General features: G+C 43.8%; 1 protein-coding gene across 1 annotated transcript in view; it reads right to left on the reverse strand.

Moving 5' to 3' along the window:
• The window catches only part of Dner (delta/notch like EGF repeat containing), a 297,016-nt gene that overhangs the window by 130,879 nt on the left and 142,013 nt on the right, over window positions 1–24,124 (reverse strand). Inside the window, exon 5 of the mRNA XM_048459360.3 lies at window positions 16,625–16,770. Within this exon, the coding sequence (XP_048315317.3) occupies window positions 16,625–16,770 (146 nt within the window). The remainder of the gene's footprint in view (window positions 1–16,624; window positions 16,771–24,124) is intronic.

Genomic DNA, 24,124 nt, shown 5'->3' on the forward strand with positions numbered 1-24,124 from the left:
ATGCTGTGTTCTGACTCTTCCCTGTGGAAGTGCTGGTGGCCAGGTCAACATCAAGGCAATATTGATTCATTGTCTTCTCTATGTCTGTTCTATTGCTTATCCCCTATGAACAACCATCTTTTGATTTTTCTTTTTAGGCCAGACATAACCTGGAGCTAGACTGAGCAAGAATCCCAGCTCTCCTAGCCTAGACGAGAACTCCACAAGGCCCCGGGAGGATGGACCACCTGCCATGAACATCTGGAATCCCAGAGTTGCTGAACCCTCACAACTCAACAAAGTGCCATCTTCCTCTTTCCGTCATCCTGTCACCCAGCCCAGTCTCGTACACAAAGAGGGTAAGCTCAGATTTAGATTGAGTATAGAATTTCAAAATATTTTTCAAAAGCGTGAATCATGCTATTAATCAATATCATTCATTATTGGGGAGATATGAGTACTGAACGTGATAGCACATGCCTTTCATCCTTTTATTCAGGAGGCAGAGGCAGGTGGATCTCTGTGAGTTAGAGGCCAGACTGGTCCACAGAATAATCTCCAAACCAGCCAGGATGATAGAGTGAGATTCTCTCATGGAAGGAAGGAAAGAAGAAAAGAGGGAGAAGGGAAGAAAGTATGGTGGTTTGAATGAGAATGGACCTCCATGGCCTCATGTATTTACACGCTTAGTTGGCTGGTGAACTGTTTGGAAGTTTAAGAGGTATGGCCTTGTTGGAGGAGGTGTGTCATTGGGAGTGAATTTTGAGGTTTCAAAAGTCCGTGATAGGCCCAGTGTCTCCACCTAACTCTCTATGGATGGATGAATCAGGAAGTAAAGCTCTCAGCTACTGATCCAGCACCATGCATGCTGCCATGCTAACCACCATGATGATAATGTACTAATCCTCTAAAACTGTAAGCAATCCCCCAGTTAAATACTTTATAAGAGTTGCCTTGGTCATAGTGTATTCTCAGCAATGGAATGCTAAAACAGAAGGAAGGAAGGAAGGAAGGTAGGAAGGAAGGAAGGAAGGAAGGAAAGAAGGAAGGCCACCTTCACACCTGAGCTGCCACCTCACACGCCACACAGTCAGATGTTAAGAATCAAATTTGGTGAGGATGTGGAGAGAATGAACACCCACACTCTTTGGATAGGGTTGTCAAGTAGTTTTGTCACTGTATATAACAATGTGGCTGCTGCTCCTTAAAACTGCAAACACATAATTATCTACGAGTGCTGCCAGAAGGTTTCTGTTCTACCCAGTTCCGTGGCCATTCATTCCCAAAGAAACACACAGAGGCTTACATTAATTATAAACTTGTTAGCCTATTAGCTCAGGCTTCTTATTAACTCTCACATCTTAACCATAATTCTTGTCTGTGTTAGCCATGTGGCTTGGTACCTTTTATCAGTGAGGCATTCTCATCTTGCTTCCTCTGTGTGATGACTTCAGACTCAGCCTTTCCTCTTCCCTGAATTCTCCTGTTCTGGTTGCCCTGCCTATTCTTCCTGCCTGGCTACTAGTCAATCAGCATTTTATTAAATCAGTACAACTTATAAAACTTAATAGGGTGTAAGACCATTGTCCCACAGCATATGAGGTGGAATCATTCTTCTCCTCAGGAGAATAGGGAAACAGACATTCAACTTTCATAGCACTATTCACCAGAACCAAAGGAGGAAGCAACATAAAACCTGTTGATGATAAATGGATAAGTAAATCATAGTGAGCATCACCATTCAAAAATTGCCATTTCAAAGACCCCCTGAAGTCCAAACCTTGTGGAGTACAGACATGGCAGTGCAAGTGGGAAATCCTACACCTGGTTCATAGAGAGATGGCAGTCAAAACATTCAGTGCTACTTAAAATATTAAATGAAATCACATTTAAGATATGTGGACAAAAATGTACATGAAACATGAAGGAATCTCCTACTTAGATTTGAGCCTTCTCTCCCGAAATTCTAAAGATTCAAACCACTTTTAGCTGCTGGCATTTTGGATAAGGGACACAAGACTTTTGACTCCTTGCAATGGAATATTAATCATATATAATTTTACACACACACACACACATACACACACACAAACACATAGAGCCATTAAAGGAATGAAGTACTAAACCACTCTGCAACAGGTACGAACTAGGAAATATACTAGGGGGGGGAGCCACACACAAAGAATCCACTCAACATGATTCCATTTAAAAGTTGCAGAATAACAAAGTCATGGAGACAGAGGCAGAGAGTGCTAGGAAGAGGGGAATGAAGGGATGGAGAGTTTTTGAGAGGCATGGGGCTTTATCCTGGGGCAGTGAAAGTCTCCAAAACTAGAGAGAGGCAATAGTAGCCCGTTAATACATTATGGTCATATTTTGTTTTGCTTTGTTTTGTTTTTTTAATTTATATAATGCTAAAGAATTTCATAATGCCTCTGTCTAACCTTCTATCTAACATCATTTGCCTCAGATAAGGAGGTTCTCAGCCCTTTTTCTTGCATCTCTTTGTCTCCCTTGATTCCATCTCTCATCCATTGCCTACACTGCACCCATTCAGTCTGCCTCATCTCCACTTCCCCATCTGTAGGCTTCTTCCCTATGGCTGATTTCAGTGTGCCACAACCCGTACTCTATAATAAAAGTTCTTCTTTCCTGGAAAGAATGAAACCTAGGGTCCTATTCCTCCTTGTCTCTCTCCTTGGAGTCAAACTTATTAAAACAGCAAGTCACACAGGTTGCCAGCTCCCCATCCACCTCTATGACCTGCATCCTTCCTGTCCCTATCCCTGTCTTCCTTAAAGCTTGACCCAGAGGGAGGTCCAGGTATGTCCTAGGAGGAAAGCTCCAGACTCCAGGTGAGACCCAGGAAGTGAGGCTCACTCCTTTTTCCTTCCATCTATCTAGAAAGTCAGCAATGTTCAACAGGAAAGTGGTTTCAAACACTTTTGGAACATTCTATAATTTAAATGGCTAGCTTTCTTTCTCTTCCTTTAACAAAGTTTTAGGGAGCATTCAATTGGTTTCTTGACAGACATCCCAGGAGTCCAAGATGCTGCCCCAGGATGGGCATAGAGTAGGGAACACCCAAGAAGAAAACAAAAAAAAAACAGAGATATTGTCTAAGCAGCTTTTAGAAACTGACCTGGAGTTGTTCCTAAAGAACCAATCAAAGAAGATTAAAGAATTGATACAGAGAGACACAAAAGCCACAACATGGTTCTCAAGATCAAACAGGAAAAAAATAAAAACACCAAAATTGCCTAAACTAAACTTGAGATGTTTAGAAAAGGAAAAAAAACAAATGCATTAAATGTGCAGACAATGGAGAAGGAAGAGGAGGAGAGAGAAAAGAAGGGTGAGTAGGAGCATGAGGAGGAAACGAAGAAGAAGGGAAAAAGGGGAGAAAGAAACAGAAGAAAATATTCAGAAAAAAAAGATCTGGATACATTCACAAAATGTGGTGTCAGAAATCTCTGGAGCTAAAGCATTCCTAGAGTCCTTTCAAGGAGTCCAGAAAGTCAAAGTCATTGTATAGAAATATTAAAATGAGTCATTTCCCATACTGACCTTGGTCTTAAAGATACAAAACAATGGTGAGAAAAATCACCTGTCATTCACTGTAAGGAGGAGGGCCCACTTGTTTGCTTGTTCGTCCTGGCCTCCTGACTGAGAAAGGATTGTAGACAAGAAATTCCTAGGAATAATATCTGGGAATGGCAAGAATAGGAGGACTCAGCCTTCGGTTATATTTAGAAGGTGTGGTAAAGGCCAACACTGGACCAATGAATGCAGATCAACAAGAGACTGACAAGGCAACCCAAAATAATTGGGAAACTCCTTGAGGGGCCTCTCACAGGCCCCCAAGCCAAAAATGGCCCAATCATTCTCAGTAACTGTGAGGGGCATATCTCACCAGGAAAATTTAAAAATCCAGAGACTTCTGTAAAAAAAAACATGCTGTTCTAGATGATGGCATAAACATGGAAGATAAGTCAAAAATTTCAATAGGAAGTAGGAAACATATATTCTGGCAGACCTCTATAAATGATCAAAGACCAAAGCTAAGAGTACATATGAATGGCATTGTAATTTTTGGTTTGATAGACATAGGTGCAGATGTGAGTATCATTAATTCAGAATCTTGGCATCAAAATTGTCCTCTTCAAGAGGCAGATGTTCAATTACTAGGAATTGAACCATATCTCAAGTTAAACAAAGCACGACATGGATTGACTGTATTGGGACAGGTCAAAGAGGCCATATGTGGCTAATATTGCAGCAAATTTATGGGGTCATGACATGCTGCAGCAATGGAATACCCAGATTAACATTCCTGCAGTCGCAGGAACTAATAATTATAAGGTACTATACACAAAGATCACCAGATATTCAGGTTGTACAAGAACATAAAGCAACTAGCAAACCTTTAGAGGTACCAACAGTCCTACCTTTAAAATGGTTAACTGAGAAGCCTATATGGGTTAAGCAGTAGCCTCTAGCTGAAGATAAGTTGTAGGCTTTAGAACAGCTGGTATAAGAGCAACTAGATGGCTCAACCAGCCCTTGGAATTCTTCTGAATTTGTTGTAAAAAAAGAAAAGAAATCTGGTAAATGGAGAATGGTGACAGATCTAAGAGCTATCAATAAGGTTATTCAACCTATGGGTCCTCTACAATCTGGAATTCATCTGCCTTCTCTATTACTGAAAGGATAGCCTCTTACAGTTATTGATTTGAAAGATTGTTTCTTCACTATACCTTTACAAGAAAAGGATAGAGAAAAATTCACCTTCACCGTGCAAACTTATAATAATTCTCAGCTTACTAGGAGATATCAATGGACTGTCCTCCCACAAGGGTTCACAGCAACGGAAGCCACTGTCCATCATAGTTGTCTTGGAAGCTTCACCATGATCTAGGATGGGCAGGGGAAATGTCAGGTCTGCTTAGAATGTTCTCCTTGAGGGAGTAAAGGTTACAAGGTTAGACTTTCTCAGCCCTCGGGCACGCATCTTCTCATTCTTCTAGAACCAGAAGAAAACGAGAAACACACCTTATACCTTGGTAGCCCAAAGGTCATCTCAAGCAAACACTCTGGACTCCCTTTTCCTTAAAATAATGATAAAAAGACCAACTGTCTTTTTTTTTTTACCCAAACCTGCCTATATGCCGACATTTTCTCTCAAATGAGCAAAGCCAGTCTATCACTTTGAGAACAATAACCAAGAGTCGTCGTTGTCAGAGGTAAAAATCCAAGTTTTCAAGGACAAATGAGAGTCATGAAAAGCTGTTATCTTCCACTAATACCTTGGCAGATTCCCAGAACGTAAAGGCTTTCCTGATGAAACTGGTGGCAACATTAACCTCAGTTGCGACTTTCTTAATATGGTATCACGGAGATTATCAACACTTGGAAGCTTGCTTAAAACTCAGCAAGGCGATGTGTTCCATATGATTGATGGGTGATGCCATGGGCCCCATTCACGAGCAAAATTGTTGTACACAGACCAGCAGATTGTCATGTAACAAAAGTTTATTGATAGAGTCTCAGATCCTATCCACATTCAATTAACCTTTAAGAATTCGCCACTTGTCAAGTCCTGTAGACTTTCCAAGAATATCCACGATTATTGAAAAGGCTATTAAAACTTTTGTCCCCTTTCCAGCTAAACTCCTGCGTGAGGCTGATTTTCTTCCCAGACCGAAACCAAAACACCACATGGTGACAGCTTGCATGGAAAAGCAATCTGCAAATCTGTAAAACTCCAGCTGCTTTCTTTGAAGCCAGACCTTGAAGAATTTTGTAAAAGAAAAAAAAATGCCATTCTCTCACTATGTTATTATTGTTTTGAGAAATGTAGCTATTTTTCATTTAGAAGGTGTTGTTTACGTGAATTCGTGATGAGCTTATTAATTCAACGGATTGATAACTTTTTCTTCAGCCTGTTTCTACAGTAGGTACCAGCAGACAGAACTAAAGCTGCTTCGCTAACAACGTAATGGAGGCCTAAGACCAAGATAAATAAATAAATAAATAAATAAATAAATAAATGTCTGAAAACTGCTGAGTTAGGTGGCACCAGACAGTTTTGTAAGAAAACTACTGACTTGGCAACCAGAGGACATTTGCAGGAGAGTCTCTAACTCAGCAGGCAAAAATGGGTCAAGTGCAAAGAAATGCCATGGAAGGTCCGCAAGGTTGCCCGGTTTGCTCAGCAAGGCCAGTAACTTCTCTCCACTGCAGTCATACATGGAATCAATTTGTTTTGTTTTACTTTACAGTTGTCTGTTTTTGTCTTGTTTAGTTGGGTTTTCTTTGAGACGGGCTCTTGCTATTGAGCTCAGGCTGGCCTCCAATTGGCCATCAGCCTGTCTCTTCTTCCCAAGGGTAAGAATTGTGGGCATGTCCCACTTTCACCAGGGCATCCTGGTCACGTAGGTTGCGTATACCACTGTGTTTCATAAGACTGTGTCACCTCCTGATAGTAAAGCCATCTTCTAGGTCAACAAGATGGCTCAGTGGATAAAGGCAATTCCTGCCAAACTTGATGAGTTTAATACTTCCTGAGACTCACGTGGTGAAAGGAGAAAGTCAACTCCCACAAGTTGTCCTCTGACCTCCATAATTATACCATAGTATAGTCTCTCTCTCTCTCTCTCTCTCTCTCTCTCTCTCTCTATCTCTCTCATATATATCACATCACATCACACACACACACACACACACACACACACACACACACACACACGCACACACCAGTATACACCTGTGATCCAGTACTCAGAAGGCATAGGCAGGTTGATTCCTCTAAAGTTCAAGGTCATCCTGGTCTACACAAAACGTTCACAATGGCTGAGGATACAGAGCAAGACTTACCTTAAGAAAATCAATCAATCAAGCTGGCTTTGTTTACATAAGCCACTATGTGCTGCTCCAATCATCTAACAATACATTCCTCAGACCACATCCCCACTATTAAGTGATGTATGACCATCAGTGCCATGAAGATAGCCTGCAACAATGCTTGCCATATGGACACATCAGAAGTCAATGCCAGAGCCTGCTGGTGGCCCTGTCCCAATTCAAATTAGCTCAGCTGCTCTATCTCCTAACAGCTGTGTCCACAGACACAAGTAAATGGTCACTGGGGAGTCACCAACACTGCACAGCTTTGGGATGAGGTTTAAACTGTAAAGTAAGGTCACAGAAGGAATGGGGTGTTCTCCTAACAGACTAAGCACTCAGATCACACTGGCTGAGGGACTGGATGCTGGGGAGGGTAAATAGACCCTCTAAGGAGTCAAACAAATTAACTTCAGCTTTAGAGTCAAGCATTTAGGATAATCCTCAGGTCCCTAAGCAAGGGCACAAAGTCTGCTGTGGATGCCCTCCAGGTACACAGCTGCTTACCCACATCTTCCCAATAGGACTAGCGCCTCACTGACTTATAAACTGAAAAGTCAGCATTTCAGAGAGGCAGAAGCAAGGAAAGTACTCCTGCCAGGCTTCCCCAGGGAGGCTTTTTTTTTTTTTAATCTCTCAGCAAAAAGTCTAGCCAGACCTTTAGTGCTGTATTTCTTGCTCTTGTGTTGAATTACAGGCTGGGGAGATGATAAAGCACTCATTGTGCAATCATGAGACCCAGTTTCTAATCTGAGTGCAGGGGTACCACCCATGATCTGAGCACAGAGAAGCAGAAATGGGAAGTCCCTGGGGCTTGACAGCAAGCCAGTGGCCTGCCTAACCACCGGGGAGTTCTAAGTTCAGTGAGAAGCCCCGTTCTAAACAATAGGGTATAGAATGACTGAGGAAGACTTCTGGTGTCAACCTACAGCCTCCACATGCTCACACGTGCCTCCGAGCTCGCTTGCACGTGTGCACAGACACACACGCACACACACACACACACACACACACACACACACACACACCAATGTACACACAAAGGTAGGAACTAAATCAGTGAACTCTAGCTATTCCCTGACACAATTCTGCCAAAGGCATTTCTTCCTTTGTGAAGCCTTGTGTCATAACACATGGAATATAAGGCATTATTTTCTCAAATTTTGCTCTAGACCAAGTACAGAGGGTTGAGTCCCTGGCATAATGTATGTCAGAAAAAAAAATCATGGATGAAATTACTTGAGTCCCCTCAGTCCCTCCAAGGAGCTGTGATAGCATGCCTTCAATATTCTGCTCTCCCTACCCCGCCCCTCATCCCCAGTACCTCACCTCAGGTCCAACTCCAGACCCCCAGGGTCAGATCATACAGTTTGACAAAGTCCTCCTTCCAGGACTTCTGTGCATGTGAATGCTTGAAAAATGTCGTGTCTAAATGTGTAAGGTGACCAAAACATGAGTTTCCATCTGAGGCCTGGATTTCCTTATAAACAGTAATCATAGCACGGGGACACTAAAAATGCAATCGAGCCACTGTCTCCAGAGTGTCTTGAGATGTGTGAGGCTGGGCATGGGGGAGCAAAGGAAGGGCCCAATGTTATATTCAGCTCCATATGAGTTCAAGGCCAGCCTAGGCTATATGGCACCCCATCTCGAAATAAATAAATAAATAAGATTGATAAATTTTAAGAGGGCAGAAACAAGAGGAAGAACAGACAAGTTGTGTGGCCCAGTGGGGGGAACTCTGGATCAAAAGTCCAGGAATTTCTCTCCACACTCTTCCTCCATGAATTAGCTCTTAGGCCTTAAGAAAATGACTTCAATCTGTCTCACATATTTGTTTTCTCGGTGTTGAAAAAAAAAAAAAACGAACGAGAAGCCTCTAAAAAACACCTCCACTTCAAATACTTCAAATCCTATGACCCTGAAAATGTCAACCAATAACATAATCTTTCCCCTAATGCGTCTGGAATGCCACCAGCGCTCTACAACATCTCCGTAATTCTTAGACCCAGGAGATAGATACATTTCAACCTCACACAAGACGCTGGCGCCAGTTAGAAAGCACAATGAGACAATTGTCCTTTGAGATATAATTTAGAATCATCTCTTGAAATAATTTAGAATCAATGATTCAAGCATGCTGCCATATTTCTTCACAGGCAATAACACTGTCATCCCTCTGTTCTGGGACATGAAAGGCAGAGATGGTTTTTTAATTACACTAGCACCAAGAGTGATAATTCAAACACGCACGGATGAAATCTGAGACGAGCCTAGTTGTGCCCATTAAAAAGAAAAAGTGACAGCTAGCCCACAGTTACTGTGATGATCTCTGTGGTTAATGTGTTATTATTCACAAAAATATTTCTTCTCTGAGGTCTAGAGGTTACTTTCTGCAAGTGACATCTGAGATCTCACCCCCTTTCATTAGCTTATAATGAACTACCAGCACCTTGGCCGATTTGTATCACTGCAGAATCCCATGGGAGTGTGGCTAGGCAAGGTGTCCTAAGCTATTTAAATGTATTTCATACCCTCGCCTTAGAATTCATTTTAAATTTTAGGAGATTTGACACTCTTTTAGGGAGTTTTGCATGTGTAATTTTACCTTAACCTCACATCCAAAGCATATACCCTCTGGCTCAAAAAGCAGTGTGTGTGTCTCTGTGTGTGTGTGTCTCTGTGTGTGTGTGTGTGTGTGTGTGTGTGTGTGTTCATTGTTTTCTATAATGCATCATATGTAGATGTTAACTGTTAACTGGTTCGTCAGGCATGCGTCACCACTGTCTATTATTTTATTTAGCACCCTCTCCGTTGTGTCTTGCTCCATACTTTAAGGAGAGATTTCTCCAGAGTTCTAGCAGAGCTTGGGGAAGCTGACCCCCTTGCACACTAAACAGAGTGTGAAGGTCCTTCTGCATTCCAATGATTGGCAACCAGTTAGTCTTCAGATGCTAAATGCAAGCAACAGTGGCTACTCCTTTGATTCTCTGTGAGTTGTCTTCTCCCCCTTCCAACCCAATGTTTCTCACAACCCTGACAGGTCAGAGTGACCTTTTTCTCAAGGTCTCATGAGGGCCTCTGCCTTACACTAATAATGTGAAGAGTTAGCTCTTAGAGCATTGACAGTCAGTAACTATGACAACTATGTCTGCCCTTCTTGCATATGTCACTGCCACCTACAAAGAGGCTCACCCATAGTGATGGTTTCAAACCAACAGGAGGACAGCGTCAAAGGGCTCACAGGCTCAGCCATGCTGACCTGCTCCTTCCTGAAATGGTGGAGAAAGGACTGTGGCACTTAAGATTGTCACTTGTGCCTACAACTTTCCGGGTCCTGCTAACTGTGAGTCTTCAACCAGAGAGTATTTTCTTCTGACTCAGTGTTTGCAAAACTCACCATTTGTTTGCCATGTCCCTAGACTTGTCCAATTTAGAGCTGAGTCTGCACATCTACCTCAAAGCTTGAAGCACTGATTCCCTACCACATTTCCACTCATCAATTTCTTTTCCTTGCTCAGCTCACGGTCCTATAGCAGCTCCCACAAGCAAAGGGCTATGCTACTTGTTGTATCCGATGCAGAATGACTTGGAGTCGCGTGCTCAGGTGAGGGAGCCCACCATCACAGACTGTGGGGGTCCCCACCCCCACACTCTCGAGCCTATCACAGGCATATCTCTAGGCTCTCGTAGAATACTTGCAAAGTTCTGCAAACACACACACATCCAAGGGCTCTTCTCCATCAGTAACTCTTTCACCATGCTGCTCCCAAGGCCTCTGGCTTCTTCTAGACATCCAGGCCATGCTTTCCAGACCCAATCTGTGTCCCCTAGAACCTAGGGGAGCCTAGGCACTGAGCAGGCCCTCAAGAACCCAGACATGAGTTAGGTGCAAATCATGACATACATATAAATACATAAGCACAACTCAAAAGCCCCATTCCCCCAGAAGACAAAAAAAGTACTACCAGACTCCAAAGAAACTGCTTAGTGATCCTTCTGGAAGCAAAGATATTTGGAGTTGAACTTTAACTCGAGTTGGAAAGTTGGGAGAATAAGATCCAGAGGGCAGGCAGGCAGGTTGATTTTCAGACAGCAATCAGCAAAAGCACAGTGATCTGATGGGAGCCAGACAGGTGCTGGGGGTAGAGGACAGAAGCTGGAAACACTGCTTGTGAGTCCCCATCTTTTCTCTGCTAATGGCCTCTGACATAAACAAGCCCAGGACCTGGGATTTCCTGGAAACTTTAACAAAAGGCACCAGCATCTGTGAAAGGAAAGGGAGCTGTCCTAAGGCAGGCAGAGACCTACCAGGCCATGTGGGACAGAAAATAGGGATATCAAGCATGGTTGGTAAAGCCTTTTGTTCAGGTCAGTGATTAAGAAATTCATTTCTGATAAGTCAAGGCTACATAGAGGAACTCGGTCTGGCCATGTGTTCAATAGGATTTCAGAGAGCACAAACCTGTGACTATCTCGAGAGTAGGGAGGGAGGTACCAAAAGGCCAGGACTCCATTTCCATAGCTGGAGACCAAACTAAGACATGGTCTCACGGAACACAAGAGTCATGCCCACTGAGTTCTCTCTCAAAGCAAAGTCTCAGTGTGTGGAGTTGGTAGCCCAGCCTTGACACTGAAGGCCAGCTGGTTCCTTCCTAAGTCAAGAGCTAGGGAAACTTCTAGGTAATTCCCTGAAAGCAGAGCCCTGGCCCCTTCACCTACTGATGGACACAAAGCCAACAAGTGTGAAAAATGATAGGACAGCCATTGTTCCATCCCATCACTTCCCTGTCTTGAGCTCATTATTAACTCCCTGTGGAAATCACCTTGAAGGAAAACACGGAGCGCACTCCCCATGGGAAATCAGCATGAAAGGGGTGACAGTGAACACATTCTGGGCTCCGGTCATGGGACTACCTTTCCTTCCATTACCCAGCTATAGCATCGGAGTCTAGTGACAGGCTGAAAGGTAACTTTCTGTCAACGACTTCAGGCTGTTCTTAGGCAGCGGCCTGTTTTAAAACTCTCTGAGGCTTGTGTACAAGGCAATTACTACATAGAAAGAGGCAACTGAGAATCAGTGGTATAGGGGGATTCTTGTATGGTCAACTTCACGCATCCATTTGGCTGGGCCACGATGCCAATATAACAGGGTCACCTGTTATTCTGGATCTTGTTCTGAAAAGGGTGTTTGTGAATGAGATTTCCATTGACATCAACAGGTTTTGAGTAAGACAGATTGCTCTCCTAATGAGTGAGCCTCATCAATCAGGAGAAGACCTGCCTGGAATGAAAGGTTGATGTTCCCAAGTCAGAGGGAATCCCAACAGCAGAGGACCTTGTTCACCCCCATTCTGCACCAGACAGTCTTAGGACTCAACCTCAATTATTTCTGTGACCTCCAGTTTTCAGGCTCCTGCCACTAGATTTAGGACTTGCTAAGACTTCACAGAGGCATAAACTATTCCTATTTCATTCTATTGGCTCCACATCGTTGGAAGATTCTAATAAGCCCCTTTCCATTCAGAGACAAGGTCCATGCCGTCTAGCTTGGTTCTGAGCAGACTCAAAAACCCCGTGCCACCTTCCTGAAAAAATACCTATAAGATAAACAAGGGGAGCTGGGGTAATAGCTCAGTCATAAAAGTGCTTATAAGAGTGACGACCTGAGTTCTATCACCAGAACCCACATTTAAAAAAATAAAATAAAACGTGTTATGGCAAGCACTTATAATGCTAGTATTGGCCAGGGAGAAATAGACAGCTCTCTGGGAATCAGAACACCCGGCTCTGTATACTTGGTGACATCCAGGCCAGAGAATACACTGTCTCAAGGAACAACGTGGACAGCAAAGGATTCGGAATGTTACCCAGGTTGACTTCTGCCATCCACAAGTGAAAGCATACACATGCTTGTATGTATACACACACACACACACACACACACACACACACACACGAGAGAGAGAGAGAGAGAGAGAGAGAGAATGAATCAGGGGTCAATCATCAAAGGTGACCACTGCTAGCAGAACAACCTTAGTAATTAAGTTCAACAAGAGAAACTGGTAGCCAATAGTCAAGTTCCTTCCAACAGACATAGGACCAACACAAAGCACCCTTGCTTCTATAAGAACAAACACATTAAAAGTCCGTCTGGGAATGGTAGGGTATCCAAGAAGAGCAACCACACCCACCTGTCAACCTGGAACTGAGAAATATCCCCCCACCAGAACACATCTGACAGGAAAGAGAAATGAGCTCAAACACTCGGTGAGAATAGTGCAGAAATAACAGAATTGTTCTGTCTTGATGGATGATCTAATAAAATTATATAAAATGAAACAATAAAACAAAATCACCAAATACAGTTCTATTTTTCTCATGCTATAAAGTAGATTCTTGCATGGAATGGAAGGCTGGACCGTGTAACTTTTGACTGTAGGAAACAATAAAAAGAAACACAATGACAATGGTCCTTTGTTGCTGCAACACAGATACACATGCACACTGTATCTGCTCAGATAATGGCGACAAAAAGATACAGAACTCAAATAAATGAAAAAAGATAGCTACCTTTCCATTCCCCCTCCACCCCGTTCTTGTCATAGCTAGTAGCCCTGTTTATAGGAGACAGTTCTTTCCTGGATAAGAACACACCACGTGGTGTTAGGTCTCCAACAGACATGGTGATCATTGACTCAGGGGCTGGGGACACAGTTCAGTCTGTCAAGTGCCTGCACCCAAGCATGTGGACCCAAGTTCAGTTCCAAGAACCTGTATAAAATGTCAGGTACAATGATGCATACTTCTGGTTCCAGCACTATGAAGACAAGATCCTTTGGGCTCATTGCCTAACCAACCTAATTTCATTAGTCCCAAGCCCAGCAAGAGATCCTGACTCAAAAGTTAAAATGAAGGTGACTGAGGCAGATACCTAAGGTTGGCCTCTGATCACCCATGTATATACAAACATGCAAGTGCATATCCCACAGATATACGTGTACACATGCACAGATGCAAATGAACGCATACACACTCACAGATACACATGAACGAGCCCACACGTGCAGATACACGAGTGTGCGCACACATGCAGATGCACGTGAGCGTGCCCTCACGCACAGATACACATGCACACTGACTCCGATAAGCTGACTGATCACAACATCCTAAAGGCAAATGCAAAGTCAATAGCAGTGAGACTCCACAGTTGACCTGGTGCAGAGAGATGGTCGCAGCTGGAGGAGGAGACAGCTGCACAGTGTTAGAAGCTCTTCAGAGAAGCCCGGGTCCCCAGTGAAGATGTGCTCACTCCGAAATGACCTGCCAAGAGGAGTGTGGGCTCCCCACCCCGGCTTTTGTGTCTTTTTATTCTGTGTTTGGCAAGCTTTCCCAAGCTATCTGCCAGGTGCTAAACACCTCTCCAGCCTTTCCAATGAATCTGAATGCAAGCAGAGTCTCCCGGCTAGAGCCGCCTCCTGTGAGTCCCATAGCCTCAGTGCATGCCCACAACATGTCGCTAAAACATGATGCCTGCCTTCTACTGAAATGTTTCCCTGAAGGACCGGTCATTAGAAAGTTAAGAGGAAAATGAGGCCTCCCGTTTCATCAGCCACTGGCCCATCTCTCCCATTTCTGGGCACAGGCACAAAGGACTCTATATTCGACCACAGAGATATTCACTCAGTCATGTCCATTGCTGCTCTATCCACAGTAGCCAGGAAATGGAGTTAGCCTGGATGCCCATCAACAGATGGATGGATAATAAAAATGTGATAAACACACACATGACAGAAACATTCAATTGCAAAGAAAAATGAAAACTTCCGAAATGAATGGAACTGGAAGATAATATGTTAAGTGGGGTAGCGTAGACCCAGAAAAACAAAATCTGCATGCTCCCTCTTGCACGCAGATCCCAGCTTCTGATTTTTATAGTTTATGTAGCAGGGAGTGCAGTCAGAGGCCAGGAAACCAGAAAGGGGGCCCGTGAGAGGGAGAGAGTGAAAGAAGTGGGGGGCGGGTAACAGAGCGCATGCCATTATGAAAACGAAAGAAGAATGTTGGGGGTGAAGGGGTGCAAGACAGGAGAGAAGGTTTCAAGGAGGGCAAATCAGCCACAAAGGAATTATATAGGAGAAAGCCATAAGGAAATCTGTCACTTTGTTAGTTAATTTAAAAAAAAATAAGATAAAACACATATTTTAAAAACTTGCAGGGTAGCAGTGGTCATTTGAGACAGTTCTCTTTACTGATGCTGCCTTTGTCGGAACTAATCAGGCCTCAGAACAATTCAGTGGGGACAGTAAGGGTGGGGCTGTGCACATCTTCCCCGCAGGTTCACATGGAAGCCATGACACTTTTCATCTCTTCATCTCTTCCTCTCCTCTGGACTACTTCACTGAGCAGGTTCTGCATCACTTCCTCGTCTCCTCTACAGCTGTCAGCCCAGCACTCACTGTCATGAGGGGACACTCAGAATCTTCTAAATTTCCCCCCATAAAAGGCACTGATAAAGAGGTTGGTCTTCGGAGGGGAAACAGGCTGTCCTGAAGGGGCAGACATGGAAGAACCTCTTGGCTTTGTAGGTGTTGCTTGGTCATGCCTCCCCTCCTGCGTCTCCACATTCTCTCTCTTCTTTCTAAGTAGAAGGGATAACAGCTCTGGCTTGGTTTATCCTCACTTCTGTTTCCTAAGATTCACCAGAAATGAGTATTCCCAGTTTGACTTGAGTTCCTTACCGCATTCTGCCTCTTTCAGAAGAGAGTGGCATATTTGAGCAATTGCAATATCAAGTCTAAAACAGTAAAATTGCACGTTTTCCATGTGACAATTACCATTCTAAAGCCTCTTCCTTTTGTTAGTGAGCCCCATTCCCTTCACTCATCAAAGTTCACACCTCTGTTATAAAATATACCAACATCAGCCAAGAAAATCTACCAACTTATCCCCTGAAATCAGCCTTAAACAAGTCACAGCCTTGCGCTATTTGGAGAACCCATGTTTAACTATTACTCTGGTGGAAATATGCGTGTAAATGAAGAGAAGAAAATAAGCAAGAATATGAGAGAGGCAGAAGTAGGAAGCAGTGGGAGGAACGGGTACCCCCAAAGGAACAGGTACCCAGATTAATAGCATTGTCATCCCTGCTGGGAGCTTCAGTTGGTGCCTAGAGCCCATCTTCCAAAAAGGCTTGAAGCGAGCCTGAGACTCAGGGATAATGGTGCCAGTAAATGTCATGGCCTTTGCTGGTCTGGTAGCTGACTCCTGTCCATACTGGAAGGAAGAAGGCAGGAGAGAAAACTATCTGCAGCCCTTGCCCCACGCCCAAGAGACCTAGTGCCATGGGACCACAGCTACCAAAGGAACGGGACTCAGGTCCTCCATGGTGTTTATGATGCCGCACCTCAAAGGTGAAATCTACTAGGTCATCCTCTTCTCCACACCTTCTCTTGCTGTTCTCTCACTTCCGTAACTACCCTGAGTAGGGGACGGCCACGGTTTTAAAATCTGAGAAATAAATGGGTGTGATGGCTTTCGCTTTCTTGCATTTCTCTTGATTCTTCTACCAGAAGTAATCTCAACTTCATGCTTATTCAAGAAGGTCTATCGATGCATAGAACTTACTCCAGTGACTTTAAAAATCATATGGAAAAGCATATATCTATGTGGCCTACACATATATACAAATACATATTTGTTTAGTTATAGTAATATTTAGAAGCTACCACGTGTCCCTTACCTCCGATGGCTTCGTGGCACATTTTCCTCTTCCTGAACACTCTAAGTCATTCGAGTGGCTGCCCCCAGGCACACAGGTGCTGGCCTTCACCACCAGAGTTAAACGCAAGGCCACGATGGACTTAGCAACAGAATCATTCACAAAACCTAAAAGGAAACAGGATAACAGGAAATGTAAAGCAAGTTCTTCCAACACACTTTCAACACTAGAGTTTTGCCTAGGCTGAACTTAGTCTGGAAGTCAGATAAACAAAGTAACGTGGAGGGATAAAATAAGGCGCACAGCTTCTGTCCATTCAGACCTTGGGTCCCTGAGATGCACCAGTCCCTCCAAGCTTCATAGGAAATTGCGAAAGACAAAGATGGGATGTATCACGCACGCCATTATCATCTCGTTCCTCTCCTGCCCTTGTCCTGCGAGAGACACTTGGTTCACCAGTCCCATCTCTGTGTTTCATCTTAGAATTCAACTTCTGAGTTAGAACCCTGATCTTCACCCACAGAGAAAATGCATGTGTTACTCATTGCTTCCTTCTCCTGAGTATTCTGGATAGTCAAAAGTTCTGTAAATTTCTGAAGATCCCACCTTGTATCAGCCCATCCCAGATAGCTCCATGTTAGGCAACTCACATCTGCATGTTACTCTAGTTCCAGGATGACATTTTCTTCTGGCCTCTACAGGCATGCACACACTCTCTCTCTCTCTCTCACACACACACACACACACACACACACGAAGAGATATTCTGGCTATATAACTATAAATATATATATACATATATATTGCATGCATATATCATACAAAAAGTTAATTCTTTTGTGTAAGCCATGTATTCATTTTATAGTCGTGTATGATTTAATTTTCATGTAATGAAGTTTTCAATATTCTATTCTCACTTGTTTCAGGTATCACAACTTCACACAGGCGTTGTCAGACTAGATACCTATAATACATAATCCCAGAAGGGTTTCATGGTTACTGTATCCAAGTTCTTTTAACAATCTATTCCTCTCATCGTCCTGAGGCACAGGAAAGTACACAGGCTTACATTTTATTTTCTCCTGAGTATGTTGCAGTAAAGTAAGAAACTGGGTAAGAAGCAACCTGTCTTGGGTCTGCCTTGCCTGCAGGACAGTCAGCATCCTCTCCTTAAGGATGGTCACTTAAGAACATGTTGTTTCTGTAGATGGGAAATCAGCAACCCTCTAAATAGATGTTCTCAATTTCGATGCCCTTGCACGTCGGAGGTGCCATGTATTATTTCCTAAGGCTCATTAGCACAGATTTGATCAAAGTGTTCCTTGACATACTGTGTTCATTTTCCATTCTTTTAAATTTTAGGTGGAGGGCAATCATGGCATGAAGCAGACCTTGAACTGGGAGGGATGAAGGGAGTTATGAGGTGCTGGCGTTCTCAGTGTCTCTGACAGAATAAGTGGGTTGTTAGGAATGTTGAGGAGGCCCTCTGCTCTCAGAACTAGTCCTCAACTGTGGGAAGGTAGTTTCTGGGCTTCACTCCTGTTACTTTCTGAGCAGTCAGGCAAGTCTGGTGACACTATACCAGCTCCCCATATGCCTTGCACAGACAGTGTGTCAACTTGGTACCGCGGTGGAGACCAGAAGTGGGTTGCTGGTGTAGTGTGGTGTTTTCATTCATGGGGAGCAGGTTGCTTTCTTCATAGTATTTCCTATTGAACCTCTGTTGTAGAGAGGTTTTAGGGAAGAAGGGAGCGGATGGCTTGTTCCTTGGAGTCTCTGCACTCTGCAGAAATATCCTACGGACCCTGACGCTGTCAACACTTTCCCCACTCTCCCTTGCTGGCCATGCTCCTCCTTCTCCCTCTCTGATCTCACCTCACTTGGGGGCTTTCCCTCGCTATTCCAGTACGTTCTGTGCGTGTCTGGGTTTGCCTGTGCTCAGGCTTACATCATGCATCGGTCCTTGATGGTTCTGTCTTAGGTGGCTCCTTCTTATGCCACCCTTACTGACACCTCCTTGGTGACAAAGAACAGGTCTCGGAGAAGAGATGGGTAACGAGTCAAGACATGGTATACAGAGTCAGAGCAGCAAAGATGGTGCCCAAAAAAAGAGTTCCAAAATGCCTTATGAAATATGTAGTGTGTCCACTGGGGGGAGAGGCTGCGTGTGCGTATAGAAGCATGTCATGGACATTCATGTGAGTGCATGGCCATGAGGAGGCCTTATAACAACCTCAGGTACTGTTCCTCGGATGTTTGCCACCTTTATTTTCAGACAAGGTCTCTCACTTGCCCGGCACATACAAAGCAGGCTAGGCAGGGTGACCAGCAAGTGCTTGGCATCCAGCTGTTGCTGCTTCCTCACCTCTGGGACTGAAAGGCCATATCGCCACACCTAACTTTTATTACATGAATTCTCAGGGTCAAAGTCATATGCTTTCAAAGCAAGCACTTCACCAACCCAAGTTCTATTCCAGTCCTGAAGAACGGCAATCATTGGCATGCAAAAATCCTAGGTTATTAGCATTTTACACTTACCCTGGGTGGACAAAAGGTGTACAAAAAAAAATTAAGATCTTATCCCAAATGATTTTTTACACATAAAATAATAGAGACTCAAATATGGTATCAGTCATTATAAAAATGGTTTTCACATCTTTGCTTTGTTCTTACGTTTCACATTAAATACTTTTAATTTTCAAAAACCTACTTCATCTGTTCTCTGAACATTTAGAACACATAATGCTCTACAATTATGTAGAAGAGGCTTTCTTCCAAAGACTATGCTTTAAAATTCTATTCAACTATTAAATTCACTTAGCCAGCAATAATTCAGACAAGTACATAGTTAAAAGTACACAATGTGTAGTTTTCTACATAATTTGCTCCCATTTCTTCAATGAGCACTGGAGGAGCCCACTCCTACAAACGAGGTGACCAAGCGGACTACGAGAACAAAAAGACAAGCCACCCTTGCTTCTGGTCACTCTAAACTTTTCAGTCAAAAGTAAAGTAATGGTTCCTTAAGCAGGGTTGAAACTGGTAGCTTCAGCCAAGCCTTGGAGTACAAGCCTATAATTCCAGCTACTCAAGAAGCTGTGGTGGGACAATTACAAGCTCAAGGCTGGCCTCGGCAATTTAGTAAGACTGTCTCAAAAAACGTAGAAATCTCGATGGTAGAAGAATTGCCTAGCATGCATGGGATCGGTCCAATTCTCAAAAATGAAGAAAGAAGCTTCAGAATCTTGCAGAACATTCCCCAAACCACCTATTTCCAGATCCAAACATACATGACAAAGAATCTGTGATTTGGAGTAGAATCCTGGCAGACATGATTTTGAAAAGGATTCCTGGGAGCTGGAGCTGGCACAGTGGCTAAAAGTGACTGCTGCTCTTGAGTTCAGTTCTCAGCACCCATAATGCACAGCTCACAGTTGCCTACAATTCCAGGGCCATGGGAATCTGAGGTCCTCTCTGGACCCATGGGCACTGGCACTCACATATGCACACGTAGTGGTATTTTGCTAGTAACCTAGTAAATAAAGCTTGCCTGAGAGATCAGAGAAGCAATGCAGTCAGTCACTAGAGAGACCTTTTATCTTTACCGAAGCATCAGACTGAAGAGGTGATACTGTCTCTATGAACCCTCAGACTGTGCTCAGACTGCATCCTCAGACAGCATCCTCAGACTGCATCCTCAGACTGCATCCTCAGACTGCATCCTCAGACAGCATCCTCAGACTACATCCTCAGACTGCATCCTCAGACTGCATCCTCAGACTGCATCCTCAGACTGCATCCTCAGACTGCATCCTCAGACAGCATCCTCAGACTGCATCCTCAGACTGCATCCTCAGACTACATCTTCAGACTGCCTCTGAGCTCCTGTCTCCTCCCACCCTTAAATTCCTCTCTCTGCCCTGTCATATCCCTTCCTGTCTCCATCTCCCTGGTGCTAGGATTAAAGGTGTGAGCCGCCACCACCTGACTTTGTTTCTCTGGATCAGTCTAGTGTGGCCCTTGAACTCCCAGAGATCCACCTGCCTCTGTCTCCCGAGTGCTGGGATTAAAAGTGTGCGCCACCATTGCCTCTCTGCTGCGGCTACCTAGTGGCTTCGCTCTGCACTCTGATCTTCAGGCAAACTTTATTTGTTAGGTTGCAAACAAAATTTCACTATGTGCACATCCTCACACACAGACACCTTCATACATGCATAATTAAAAAAGACAAAGATTCCCCGGCGTAATTCAGGGCATGTGCTTCCAGTTAAGAATCTGGTAGAAAAACTAATAAATCACATCATAGTGTCATTGAAATGACAATCATTTGGAATGGGAGGCATTCGTGAAAGCCTCCCGGAGTACATTTTATTCACATGGTTTTGGAATCTAAGCAACTTGTCTTTATCCCCTGCTCACTATGTACATCTGAAATTCTTAGTGCAACTCAGAAAGAAAGAACTTGGTGTTGTCTGTATATGCTTAACAAAACCGTGAGTATTGGGGCCTTTAAGGCCTTACTAAACTATTAATGAAGTTGTACCTGTCCCAGTTAGAGGCATTTCTTTAAATAAAACTTTGTAATGTGGAGGCTGGGTAGGGGAATGACTGTCACTAAAGTGCTAGCCATGCAAGCTTGGGGACCTAAGTTCACAACACATTTTAAGAAGAGGCAGGGGGTGGGGCAAGCCCAGTATGGAGACTCTGTAGCCCCCACATTGGAGAAGAGATATGGGATGATCCATGGGGTTTGCTGGCCCACCAGTCTAACCACAGTAGAATCCCAGAGTCAGCGAAAGATTGTTTCAGAAAAGAAGAGCAATTGGGATTAGCAGCACAGGGGTTGAGAGCAATGGCCACTCTTGAAGAAGACCTGAGTTTGATTCTCAGCACCCACATGGAGGCTCATGATCATCTGGACCTAGTCTCAGAGGGCCTCTGCCTTCACGTGTTAAACAAACATATCTGCAGGCAAGCCATCTATACACACAAAATAAAATGAAAAAATATAAGAGCAATTGGGGAGGATACCCCGTGTCAACCTCTAGACTCCACACGTACATTCGTGCACATACATACACATGTATGAACACACACACACACATACATAGTGTTCTCAAATTCATTTGCATCATCATAGTACCTGTTGCTGCTCAGTCACATTCTCCAGTGCCTGAAACCGAGTCACTGAAACTGTGCACGACCCTGTGTGCATGCACTGAGGACAGTAGCTAGTTACTCTCACCAGGTCAGAGTGCAATCTCATTAAGTTTCTGCACCTCCCTTTGGTGATGTCTAGGGGACATGCCTGGAATACCCCGGAGTGAAAGCAGTTAGTCCTGTCGCAGTGTTTCCATCAAACAGCAGTTAAGTCTGGAGCGTAGGCCCCAGCCCCTGGCATCCATCCCAGCCCCCCTGGCCTGGGAGCTGCATTAGTCTGGACTCCAAATCCCAGCATGCCAGGGGCATTAAATACCACAGGGTATTTAAGTGGGCTCCCAGAGGGAAAAACACGTGGTTCTGGGTTTGCATGCGCTCCCCGCTTTCCTGTCTCCCCGCCATGCACTTGGCCACCCAAGAGTGTTGTATTTAACAAAACGATGGGCATTTTAATTCGGTTTTATCTGACCTAATTGGATTTCTTTGCACCGGCGGAGCCGCCCCTCTTAGGATTTTCTTTCCTAACAACAGCAACTAAGTCAGAGCAAAGGAGTGCTCAGGAAATTCCATGTGCCCAGGGCAGGAACTGTGCCCCTTCCAGGAAGAATCCAAAATGAAGCAGAATTCACTCCGTGAAAGGAGGCTCTCTGGGGCCATGAGAGCAGCTAGAACCAGTATGACCCCTTTCCCAGCGTCCTGGCATGCTCACAGCAAACATACAGTACATGGTGCCACTCTACTTCCATAAGATACGAAATCAACATATTAGGAAATGAAGTCCCCATTTCATTTAGGGGGGGAAAAAGACCCCTACATCAAACATCCCACGTAGCTGACTGTCTTACTGGAACATCCAAGGTTGTCGAGTGTTGGAATTTTGTATCTTGAGTTGTCGCTAACCCAAAATAGCTGTGTATTGCCCACCTCTGTGTTTTTTGACCTATTATCCTTGAAGCTTAAATTAGGTAAATCCTTTGGGGATGTACAAATAGAGCCCCGGCTTCTACCAACCCAAAGGCCGAAAATGTCAAGAGAGAGCATTAGAGTCCAATAGCAAAGATTCCCCTTGCTTTGTGGGAACCTATTTACCTGCAGCTCCCATCAACATATTTGAAAAGCCTCTTGATTTATGCTATTCTTTGTTCTGTTACACTAAGAACTTCTTGAAGCGGATGGAACATTGAAACATGATATTTGGATTTGGGGGAACCTGATCTGTGTTCTCATGCCCTGCTCGTTCATATTCAACTCCAGAATAAACTGTCTCTCGTCCCCTGTGAGTCTTACACTGATGATACATAACACAATTCCTAATATACGTCCATTGTGGTAGTCTGAAAGAAAATGGCCCCCAAAGGGAGTGGCACTTGTTGGAGGAAGTATGTCGCTATGGGGCAAGCTTTGAGGTCTCTTTTACTCAAGTTTCTCTCAGTGATGACAACCAGTTGACTTCCTGTTGCCTGCAAGATGTAGCACTCTCAGCTCCAGCCCATGTCTGCCTGCACGCTGCCATGATCCCCTTCATGATCATAATTGACTGAGCCGCTGAAACTGTTAAGTGAGTCACCCTCAATTAAATGCTTTCTTTATAAGAGTTGCTATGGTGATGGCATCTCTTCACGTAACCCTAACTAAGACAGGCACTTAGGAAGAATTGTCTCCACACCAGCACTATGAGAACCAGGGACCAGACAAAAGCTGCCAATAGAGAGGAAGCTGTGGAGCCACTTTCAGTACCAGAATTTTCTGTGGTCTTTTCAAACACTCAGGAACTTGTGGCACACAAGAGGCTAAGAAGGTGTTCTAGTTGTAGCCTGACAGAAACTAAAAGCAAGAAATACAGGATATAATTATTAATGCAAAGAGAGACAAGAGGAAGTAGGGTAGGGAAAAGGGAAGATAAACTAAGTCCTTCATGTAGATTGGACAAGGGTGTGAGGGAAAAGAAGAAATAACATCTGATGTAGACAGATGTATCTGGTGAGTAAATAGGCCAAGATTTCTACTGTAAACATTAAATCTGAAATGCTTTCCAGATTTAAATATATGAATATTCAGACTTTGTTGTGCATAAAGGATATACAAAGAATAAACTTGAAAATACACCTTATCAAGTTTCTATATTTTCTTTTCAAATTTTAACTTTTGAATAAAAGAATAATCTTTAATTGTGTTGCTTGAGAATTTTACATGTGAGACGATGTGTCTTCATCAAATTCACCCCTCCGTATACCCTCCCGTTCCTCCAGCGTCCTCCCTCAAATGTACCTCTCATTTGCTCTTGTCTTACGATCACACACACACACACACACACACACACACACACACACACACACACATAATTAGAGCTCAGTTGGAGTT

Source organism: Myodes glareolus, chromosome 1 (genome assembly GCF_982192425.1).
Source record: "Myodes glareolus chromosome 1, mMyoGla1.1, whole genome shotgun sequence".
NCBI lineage: Eukaryota > Metazoa > Chordata > Mammalia > Rodentia > Cricetidae > Myodes > Myodes glareolus.